This window comes from Apodemus sylvaticus, chromosome 10 (genome assembly GCF_947179515.1).
Source record: "Apodemus sylvaticus chromosome 10, mApoSyl1.1, whole genome shotgun sequence".
Lineage (NCBI taxonomy): Eukaryota > Metazoa > Chordata > Mammalia > Rodentia > Muridae > Apodemus > Apodemus sylvaticus.
In genome coordinates this window covers 29,440,382-29,451,182 of record NC_067481.1, presented here as the reverse complement: position 1 = coordinate 29,451,182, position 10,801 = coordinate 29,440,382, and the positions used below count along the sequence as shown (strand labels likewise).

At 48.0% G+C, this 10,801-nt stretch overlaps 1 protein-coding gene across 1 annotated transcript; it reads right to left on the bottom strand.

Moving 5' to 3' along the window:
* Positions 1-3,198: 3,198 nt before the first annotated feature.
* On the bottom strand, positions 3,199-9,720 carry LOC127693970 (nucleoside diphosphate kinase B). The gene is made up of 5 exons (XM_052195289.1): positions 9,603-9,720; positions 9,272-9,401; positions 6,218-6,319; positions 5,031-5,143; positions 3,199-3,411 (listed from the first exon to the last, which is right to left on the bottom strand). Exons 2-5 carry the CDS (start codon positions 9,395-9,397, stop codon positions 3,294-3,296), a joined length of 459 nt encoding a protein of 152 aa, XP_052051249.1. The 5' UTR covers positions 9,398-9,401; positions 9,603-9,720; the 3' UTR covers positions 3,199-3,293.
* Between the last annotated feature and the right edge of the window lie 1,081 nt (positions 9,721-10,801).

Below are 10,801 nucleotides of genomic sequence, written 5' to 3'. Positions count from 1 at the left end.
TTATCATTGGGGGGTGGGAGAGAGAGAGAGTGAGAGAGAGAGGGGGGGGGGAGAGGGAGAGGTGCAATTCAAAGTACAACTTTTCCTCCACTGTGGGAATCAGGATTGAACTAGTCAAGCTTACCCCATGTACTCTAGCCTCTCCCACATGCAGTTAAGACAGAAAACAGGTGGTAGAAAGCATCTGGGTGGGTATTCAGGGGACACTTCTGACCCCTTCAGGGCAGGGTGCAAATAATCAACACTAGATCTGGAAGTGATTCTTTCACAAGGGGGCACAACTGAACTCCCCAAGCTGACAGTTAACTCTGCTCAAAGAATAGTCAAAACACAAAGTAAAGCAAAAGTGAGCATGTGCAAAGGGACTTAGCACTGTCTGGCAAGAAACAAGAGGGTACTGGGGAATGAGCAAACGCGGCATTTGAGCCTAGAGCTTATGGATAGGCACGAATAGGGCCAACAGAGCAGAAACAAAGATAAGGATGTGTCATTTGTGGAGAAAGTCACTATGTATGAGACATTGTGCATTAGGGTCCATGCTCAGTGGGTGACTATGTCAAGTGCTGGAGATCCAACCCAGGGCTTCAAGGAACAGTCAGCAAGTATTACCAAATCTGTGTCCCCAGCCCTACTTGAACACTTAATATCAGATATGTGGATGTGTGGAGTTCTTCCCCACACCAAGCAGAACTCCAGTAGACATCAGCTGGATATCTTCTGTATTAGATCAGTTTTGATAAAGAGAGAGGTTGCTAATTCTGACAGACAGCTGCACCTGGAAAGTAGCATTAGACCTCAAACAAAACTTCAAGACTCTAGAATGGACAGTTTAGTGAGACTCTGCCTCTTAAAAAAGGAAAGTGGGAGCTGGGCGTGGTGGCGCCTGCTTGTAATCCTTGTAATCCCAGCACTTGGGAGGCAGAGGCAGGTGGATTTCTGAGTTCGAGGCCAGCCTGGTCTACAGAGTGAGTTCCAGGACAGCCAGGGCTATACAGAGGGTACCCTGTCTCAGAAAGAAAAAAAAAAGAAAAGAAAAGAAAGAAAGAAAAGAAAAAAAAGGAAAGTGGGTTGGGGTGAGGGGTCCTGGGGAGATAGGCTCTTGCCCCCTAGCCTAACCATTGAGTTTGGTCCCCAGGACCCACCCACATGGTGAAAGGAGAGAACCAGTTCTGAAAGCTGCCCTATGCCTCCTCCACCTTCAAGATGGGGCATATATGTGCCTTCACGGAATAAAGGGTCTGGGACTGTAGAGAGGCGATGAATTTTAAGGCAGAAGGTAAAACATTTAGGTAGAAATAATATGAATGGCCACCAAACCCTGCCCTTTGGGCTTAGACTGTGGTCACCTCTTTGGCCCACTGGTGACAACTGATCCCTTAGTTCGTGTTCCCCTCCCCCTTTTAGGGGGCCAGGGCTCCACTGTCCATCCTTTCGGCACACTTTTCATCAAAAGAATTAGCAGTGTTTAGGAACTGTGTAGATAACAGTCAAGAGACAACAAGATCGTGTGTTGGTCTTGCCAGTTCTCAGTATAGCAACACAGAATATTGGGGGCTAGAGACATGGCTCAGTGCTAGGAGGTTCAGCTAAGGGCCAGCGTTCAGATCCCAGCACCACACAGGCTGCAGCTCACAATGTAAAGGGATCCAGCCCTCTTTGGTGTGCTTTAGACAAAGCACCTATAGACATTAAACATTGTCTTAGCTAGGACAGTTTTCATCAGCTTTTGCTTTAAGGTTAGTCTACAAACCCTCTGACCTCAGCCTCCTGAGTTCAGAACTGCAGATAAGAGCCGCCAAGCCTCGGCTTTATCAATAGGCCACACACCTGCTTATGTTTCAAGTCAGGCTCTGAGAAGAGCACTCTGGGAGGCAGAGGCAGGCGGATTTCTGAGTTTGAGGCCAGCCTGGTCTACAGAGTTAAGTTCCAGAACAGCCAGGGCTACACAGAGAAACCCTGTCTCAAAAAAAAACAAATCCAAAAAAACAAACCAAGTCAGGCTCTGGGAGAGAGAAGACAGCTAAGCCAATCTAGGAAGATTAGCCCTAAAAATGAAACTACAGGGGCTGGAGAGATGGCTCAGCAGTTAGGAGCACTGACTGCTCTTCTGGAGGTACTGAGTTCAAATCCCAGCAACCACATGGTGGCTCACAACCATCTGTAGTGAGATCTGACGCCCTTTTCTGGTGTGTCTGAAGACAGCAACTGTGTACTTACATATAATACATATAATAAATCTTTTAAAAAAAAAAAAAAAAGAAAGAAAATGAACTGTGCCCTTAGCCTCTCAAGAAAGCATACCAAACAACCTCTGCTGGTGGGCAGTTTGAGGCTAGCCTGGCCATGAAATAAGTTCCAGGACAGCCAGGACCAACTAAACACAAAGAAACCCTGTCCCAAAGGGGTAAAAATAAATAATAAAAGGCCATCTACTCAATAGCCCACTCCAGTGATGAGCCTAGAAAAAGTTCCTCACCCCCAGAAGGCTGGAATGGTGGTTTATCAGTTAAGAGCACATACTGTTCTCCCAGAGGACCCAAAAGTTGGGCTGCTAACACCCAAAGTGGGCTCCACAGCAACCCCCAGTGTCTCCAGCTTGAGACCACTCACAAATGTACACATTCTACAGCTGGGGACTGTGAAGGGAAGAGATGGTCAGTGATTGAGTGCACCGCTGCTTCTCCAAGACCCAGGTTCCAGCACTCCCACGGCAGCTGACATCCATAAACCCAGTTCCAAGTCATCAGGCACTTCTAACCTCTGCATACTAGACCCAACAGTGCATGCAAGCAAAACACTCAACTCAGGGAATAAGGCCTCAGGAATATCTGATTACAAGTTTCAGGCCAGAAGTATGTCAGCTGTTCCTTTAACCCTTCATTCCAACATTTTCCTTTTGCATCTGTCTTAAGACTTTCTCCAAATCTGACCTACTTCACTAAGTTTTCACATACACATCTTGCGGAAATGTACATTTCTCTATTAGTTATGCAAATAGATGTTTATTTTCCTGCACAACCCATATCACACTCTTTTGACTCCCCACGGTAAGTGTCTTGATCTGGTTTCTGAGAAGATGGAGATTGATTCTTCACAATAAATAGAACTACTTTATTTAATGCCGTCATAGCTTCCAATGCCATCAATGCCAACAAAACCACTTCTTTTAGTTCTAGCAAATGAGCACAGGACACTACACCCAGTGCCAAAGTCTTTATTGTTTTAGAAAAGATGATCCACCCAGTCCATGGAACCCATCAGCAGTGCTGTAAAGGACTCCAGTTTCTCCACATCTACTCATAGACCCAGTCATGGGCACAAGATTTGTAGTCAATCAGTTCTTCGGGCTTAAACCACAGACGAATCTCTTTCTCAGCGCTCTCCACTGAATCGCTGCCATGAATGATGTTCCTAAGAAAGAAAGCTCATTTGTTATGGCGTCTTAAAGTGCCAGAGTCCACTCACTAGATAACAGCATGGAGCGGACTGCAGACCTTTACACTTGACACTGAATAATTACATTCCCTGCCCACCCCCACCCCCCAACCCCCTCCCAAGTATCCCAAAACTGGCCACAGGACTGACACAGAACTCAATAGTAGGATGCTTGCCTGGAATATATAAGGCAAGCTACACTGAGTTTTCAGTAAGGCAAATAGTAAGTAAAACATTTAACCAAAATTCATTAGGATGGGACTGGAGAGACTGCTCAACAGTAAAGAGCACTTGTTGCTCCTGCAGAGGACCCAAGTTTGGGTCCACATGATAGCTCACAACCATGTATACCTTCGGTTGCAAAGCATCAGATAAATACTTCTGACTGCAGACTGGGCACATGCAATAAAAACACTAGGAAAAAAATCATATATGCAAGCAAAACACTAGGAGAAAAAAAAACTTAAGAATACCAAAAAAAGAGCCGGGTGATGGTGGCACACCCCTTTAATCCCAGCACTTGGGAGGCAGAGACAGGCGGATTTCTGAGTTCGAGGACAGCCTGGTCTACAGAGTGAGTTCCAGGACAGCCAGATCTATACAGAGAAACCCTGTCTCGAAAAAAACAAAAAAAGAATACCAAAATAGAAAAAAAAAAAAGTACAAAGCTATAAAGGTGCTAAATATAAGGAGCTTAGTATTTATAACCCAAGATTGCTACTGCTGGAAAAGGACCAAAAAAAAAAAAAAAAAAAAAAAAAAAAGAAAAAAAAAAGAAAAAGAAAAAAAGAGGGCAAGCCTCCAAATGCCAGTTCAGAGCCAGTCCTGCTTTGGGGAATGGGCAGGGCTAGTCTCAAATTTCCTATGCAACTAAAACTGACCAACTTTCTGATCATCCTGCCCCCACCTCCACATCTGGTTTGTTTGGGTTTTGGAGGATGCATGTGAAGGTTTCTTTGGGTAGCCCTGAGTGTCCTGAAACTCCCTCTGTAGACCAGGCTAGCCTCAAATTCAGAGTTGTGTGGGATGTGATGGGATTAAGGGCTATAACACCCACATTAAGAGAGGTTTTAGAGAGTTTTGTTGTTTTTTTAGTTTTTCAAGATCGAGTCGGTCTTACTATGTAGTTCTGGCTGTCCCAGAAGCTACTATATACCTGGCTCTCCAAAGCTGGAAGTAAAGGTATGAGCCACCAGGCCTGGCTTGCATTTTCTTAGAAGTAATTTACAAATCAAACCTACCATCCATGCTTATTAGGAATAATCCCTTTATTCCATTTGAATGTACAAAGTTTGAGTACAACTTAAGGCTAAGAGAATTAAAGGGTTAGGTGTCAGACCCAGACATACATTAATAAACTGGATGAGGATAAACTCCTTTGTTTCCCACACAGGAACCATCAGCTGTAGCTCTCTGCAGTGTCTCAATTACAATTTTTAAGCAATCATTCTTAATATTAAGTTTAGGTGTTCCAAACCCTGGGAATATGCCCAGTGTTATATACGCCACTCAAGAGTCCCGGTCAGACAGACAGACAGACAGACAGTCAGACACACACACACACACACACACACACACACACACACACCTCTTACCTGCCAACTTGAATGCAGAAATCCCCACGAATGGTGCCTGGTTTAGAGTCAGCTGGATTGGTCTCCCCCAGCATTACTCGGCCCGTTTTCACCACATTGAGCCCCTCCCAGACCTTCACCAGACAAAAGACAATTATTGAGGCAGAACCACTAAGAACCACCGCTCCTATTCATCCACCTGTGAGATCAACGTATGGCACTGTGGTCAGATAAGCCCTGTCTAGAGCAAGAGCCTATGTTTTAAATCACTAAGTACGACATAGGAAAAAGACTACTGGGGGGGGGGGGGGCGCGGAGGGGGCACAGAGGACAAAGCCTGGAGCCTGAGGAAAGATCAGGGATCCGTGGAAAGTACCTAGGGGCCTACCTGAGGAGGCGAGAGATGGCAAGGGCTAATTAGAAAAGAGAAACTAGGGGCTGGAGAGATGGCTCAGCAGTTAAGAGCACTGACTGCTCTTCCAGAGGTCCTGAGTTCAAATCCCACCAACCACACATGGTGGCTCACAACCATCTGTAATGGGATCTGATGCCCTCTTCTGGGGTTTCTGAAGACAGCTACAGTTTACTCACATATAATAAATAAATAAGTCTTTAAAAAAAAAAAAAGAAAGAAGAAAAAAAAGAAAAGAGAAACTAGTCTGAGAACAAGAAGTGCTCTGTGATGATTTCAGTGAATTTTTCTTGCACTCTGCCATCATTCCCATGGGGACATCAATGCCACCCAAAAGACACTGCACTGGCTGTACAGGGCCAGAGAACTTGGGCCTCTCTAAAATTTAGGAAACAAATGTGGTCAAAAGTACTTATGGGAAGCGGTGCTCCTTTGAGAGCAGACTAGGCCTTCCAAGGTTTGCCTTACGCCCTTTTCTTAACTCTGTGTGTACACACATGGACATGGGAGTCCGGGCGCCTGCGGAGGCCAGAGCTGTCAGATTCCTGGAGCTGGCTGGAGTGGTGGGGAGTCAGCTCGTGTGGATGCCAGGAACCTAACTCCCAGCCTTTTCTACAACCTCATTTCCTTTTCTTTCACCTCCCAAACACATACTTGGCTAACTCCTGCCAGTCTATAAGCCCAGTACTAAAGAGGTGGACAGACTGGAATCCCAGGCCAGTCTGAGCCACAAGGTAAAAGCCAGTCCCAAAAGAGAAAGAGTAATCCCCCCACTCAGTCCCTGACAAGCACTCACCATGGCCACCACAGGCCCTGAGTTCATGTACTTCACCAGTCCCGGGAAGAAAGGCCGGTCTTTCAGGTCAATGTAATGCTGCTTCAGGTGTTCTTCAGAAGCCTGGCAGAGAGAGGATCCCATTATCCACAGACTGGAAAGCTTAGATATGGTTGTATCCCACCCTGGGGGTGGGCATGGACCTTCCAACACAGCAGGTTCTCAATTCCAGGTTTGGTATTTCAGTACATTCACAAGGACCCAGACCATGAAACATACACTACTGTGGCAGGAGAAAAAACCTGTACTGATCACCAAGACAACCTGAGCTGGGCATATAGGTGGCTCAGTGGTCAAGTGCTTGCCTGGCGTGGGAAAGGCCTTAGGGGTCAGGCTCCAGCACCAGGTTCAAAAGGACGATGACTCCACACAGGAAGCTTGTGAGGATCCAGTACAGGCATGAAGACCTGCGTCCCTAGAACCTCGCAGCCAGAGACAGAAGGTAAAGACAGATGAGAGCCTGGAGACTCACTGGCCAGTTGCCATGGAGTGTGTATGCAGCAATGACTAGGAGACTATCAAGCGGCGTAGGACCAACATTCACATAAACACACCATGCACAAGGCAAAGACGGCAAGTGTTTACAAAATGAGCTGAGCCTGATAGTTTAGGCTTACAATCCCAGCCCTTGGGAGACAGAAGCAGGGGGAACCCAAAGTTCAAGGCCAACCTGGGATAGAGACCTTGTCTTAAAAAATAAAAGACACGCACCTTTAATCCCAGCACTTGGGAGGCAGAGGCAGGTAGATTTCTGAGTTCTAGGCCAGCCTGGTCTACAGAGTGAGTTCCAGGACAGCCAGGGCTACACAGAGAAACCCTGCCTCAACCCACCCCCCCCCAAAAAAAAGGAAAAAAAAGACAATACCTAAGAGGATAGCAACACCAGCTCCTGGCTCAGTCTTTCTAACTTTGGGTTAACCTCTAATTTTATACCTTAAGAATACAGCCTGAAGCCAGGCAGTGGTTGGGGCACGCCTGTAAACCCAGCACTTGGGAGGCAGAGGCAGGCAGATTTCTGAGTTCGAGGCCAGCCTAGTCTACAGAGTGAGTTCCAGGATAGCCAGGGCTACACAGAGAAACCCTGTCTTGAAAAACAAAAATAAATAAGTAAATAAACAAACAAACAAACATAAAAAACATGGTAGGGCACCCCTTTGGTCCCAGCACTTGGGAGGCAGAGGCAGGTGAATCTGATTTCAAGGATAGCCTGGTCTATAAAGTTTCAAGATAGTTGGGGCTACAGAGAAACCAAGGAAGGTCTAGAAAAACCAAAATAAAGACTCTTACAGAGTCAGTGATGTTGAGGATTTAACATTATAGAAGTGGTTCGAAGCAAGGTTTATGAAGTGAAATGCTGGCTGAATGTGCCAAGTGACGGCAGGTTCCCGGCACACTGAGCAGTTCAGACAACACGACTTCAAAATGTATGTATACGATTACTTTGCCTGCATTTGTGCCTGGTGCCCGGAGGTCAGCAGATAACAGGTCTCCTGGAACTGAAACTGAGATGGTTGTGAGCCACCAAACACCTGACCTCAACAATAAGTCCTCAACTGCTGAGCCCTCTCTCCACCCCAAGACCACTTTCTCTGTTTTGAGACACAAGTCTATAGAGCCATGGTTGGCTCGGAACTCACTCCGTACACCAGGCTAGCCTCACACTAAGATATCTGCCTGCCTTTGACTCTGTTGAGATTAAAGGTGTAAGCCACTATACCCTGCTTTTTCTTGTTTTTATTTTTTTTATTTTTTTAAACTTCCTTTTTGGATTTATTTTCCGTAAGTGAGTACACTGGCCATCTTTTCAGACTCCCCAGAAAAGGGCATCGGATCCCATCACAGATGGTTGTGAGCCACCATGTGGTTACTGGGAATGGAAACCAGAACCTCTGGAAGAGCAGTCAGTGCTCTTAACTGCTGAGCATCTCTCCAGACCCCTTGTTTCTGTTTTAAAGTAATTGTGTGTATGGGTGTTTGGTCTGCCTGCGTATCTGTGCATCCTGTGCATGTCTAGTGCTCCAAAGCCAGAAGTGGGTGTCAGATCCCCTAAGACTGGAGTTTCACTTCTGAGCTGTCCTGTGGGTAATGGGAATTGAACCAACCCATCCTCTGGAAGAGCAAGTCCTTTTCATGTTGGAGTCTTCTCTCCAGACCCAAGAACAAAACTCATGGCCTTCTGGCAGATGGTGGTGGCGCACGCCTTTAATCCCAGCACTTGGAAGGCAGAGGCAGGCAGATTTCTGAGTTCAAGGCCAGCCTGGTCTACAGTGAGTTCCAGGTCTGCCAGGGCTACACAGAGAAACCCTGTCTTGAAAAACAAAAACCAAAACAACAACAACAACAAAATAGTAGCCTTTTTTTTTTCTTTTAGACTGGGTCTCATGGAATTCAGGCCTGGCCTTAAACTCCAGGTGTAGGAAGAGTGACCCAGATTTCCTTATCTCCCCCTTCCACGTGCTGAGATTAGAGCATGTGTCGCCACACCCTACTGTTTATGAGGGGCTGGGGATCTGACTCTAGACCTCATAAACTACACCTTCAGCTGGTGGCCACATAACATGTAAAAATAGTTGCTCTCCTATGCCACGGAGAGATGCAGCCTCGGTGATCTGGAATTTTTGGCTAAAGCATAAAAGAATTGTAGTTGTACAGGGTGGGTTCCAGGCTCTCTCCAATCCTTGCTGCCGCACAAGACACACAAGCAAACTGGAGGCCTTTTGCAAGACGGACTGGACCAGGACGCAGAGCGGAAAGGAAGCCAGGCCTGGGCACCGACACCAGTCACGTTACCTCCGCTCAACCTTCCCAAGGGCGTCTGTCCTCCCCAGCCTGGGCAAGGGCCAGCGGGCCACCAACGTCTGGTGAGGGGCGGAGGTCAAAAGGATTCTCGTGGGAGTGAAATGAGCCAGGAGACCTGACTCCGACTCCAAAAGGCGACGTGGACAAACTACTGGCAGGAGAATAAAACTCCCGCAACCCGGCAGCAGAGGGGTAGGGGGCGAAAGGCGTTGTTACCCGAAGGAACTTCATGGCCACCAGGCGGAACCCCTTCTGTTCGAATCGCTTGATGATCTCGCCCACCAGGCCGCGCTGCACGCCATCTGGCTTGATGGCGATGAAGGTGCGCTCGAGGTTGGCCATGGTCCTGCAGAGGCAAGAAGAGTAGTCGATGAGGCCCGGCCGGCCCAAGCCGGCCCAGGAAGCCACGTGGGTTCCTGCCGCCGCCGCCGCCATGGAGGACACGTGGCTTTCCAGCTACTTCTGCCCCACCCGGGAGTCTCAGAAAGGGGACCGCGCGAGCCTGAGGTGGGCTGATGTTGAAGCGGGGAGTGCATCTTAGCCTTACCGAAAGCCGATGGGTCGACTAGTGTCTGCGATGAGCGAAGGAAGCAAAGAGACTAGATCGACCACCAGCCGGCTCGGGGAGAGGAGGGGCGCGGGGCGGGACGAGAGACGCCACACCCCGGAGGACCCTGCTGCCCAACCCGGGACGCTCAGCTTGCCTGATCTTTCCAGTCGCCTCTGTCCCCGCCCAAAGGCTCGCGGTGCACGCCCTCTCCTTGCAGGGGGAGCGAGGCAGGAAGTGATTTGTTCCCCACCCAAGTCCGCCTGCTCTTCACTGCTACCGGCTTCAACATCGGAGACCTGGTCCTGAATTCTTTATTCCAGGAGGCATCTGCATTCACCCTTCCCTGGGACATCCGCGCCCAGCTGGACTCTCCATGCTCTGGGGTACCCCGAGTCTTTCCTATCTCCGAAATTCAGCCCCCTGTTCCTTCCTCTCTGCTTGAGCTCTTAGTTTTCCTCATCCAAAATGACAACGTCCCTAGAAGCCAAGTCTGTCTTCAGCCCCCTCCTCAGAAGGCTATCTGTCCCTGTTTGAATGACTTTCAAATTCCTAAGATAACCCGTGCCTTTTAACCCTAGGGCCAGATCCCTGCTGTCTGCCTCCTCGCCTACCTTTCCAGCCTCTAGAGGCTCTCGGTTGCCACCCGAGCCTGGGATTCCTGCCCACCAAGATTCTAGATTTTGTAGAAGTTGATGGCCTACCTAGACTTGAGAGGAAAGTCAAGGCCAGCCTGGTCAATTTAGTACATGAGACGATCTCAAAATAAAAAGCACGGGCAGGTGTGAGAGGTGACACATGACTCTACCTTTGGGAGGTAGAGGCAGGAGGATCAGAAAAGGACAGCCACCGCTACACAGTTCAAAGTCACCCTGGTCTGTCTCAAAATATACAAAAGGGGGGGTTGGAGAGCTGGCCTTGCAGTTAGGAGCACTTGCTGCTTTTCCAGGGGCCAGAGTTCAAGACTCAGCAGCACCCACACACTTCAGGTGGCTCACAACCGTGTAACTCCAGTTCCATAAACTGATGCCTCTCATCTCTGAGGACACACCCTTATGTGTACACACCTGCAACACACAAGCCTACACATAAGATGATAAGAATAAGTCTTTAAGAAATACAAAGAGAGGGGCTGGAATGGGTTTGACCATAAAACTGGGTATGGTGGTACATCCTTGGCTATGCTAGAATTAAAGACC

Coding starts and splice junctions, on each gene's coding strand:
- LOC127693970 (XM_052195289.1), bottom strand. CDS start 9,397: ATGGCCAACCTCGAGCGCACCTTCATCGCCATCAAGCCAGATGGCGTG. Junction 5,144..6,217: donor CAGGGCCTGTGGTGGCCATG/GTGAGTGCTTGT, acceptor TGTCTGGTGAAG/GTCTGGGAGGGGCTCAATGT. Junction 3,412..5,030: donor TTCTGCATTCAAGTTGGCAG/GTAAGAGGTGTG, acceptor TTTCTTTCTTAG/GAACATCATTCATGGCAGCG.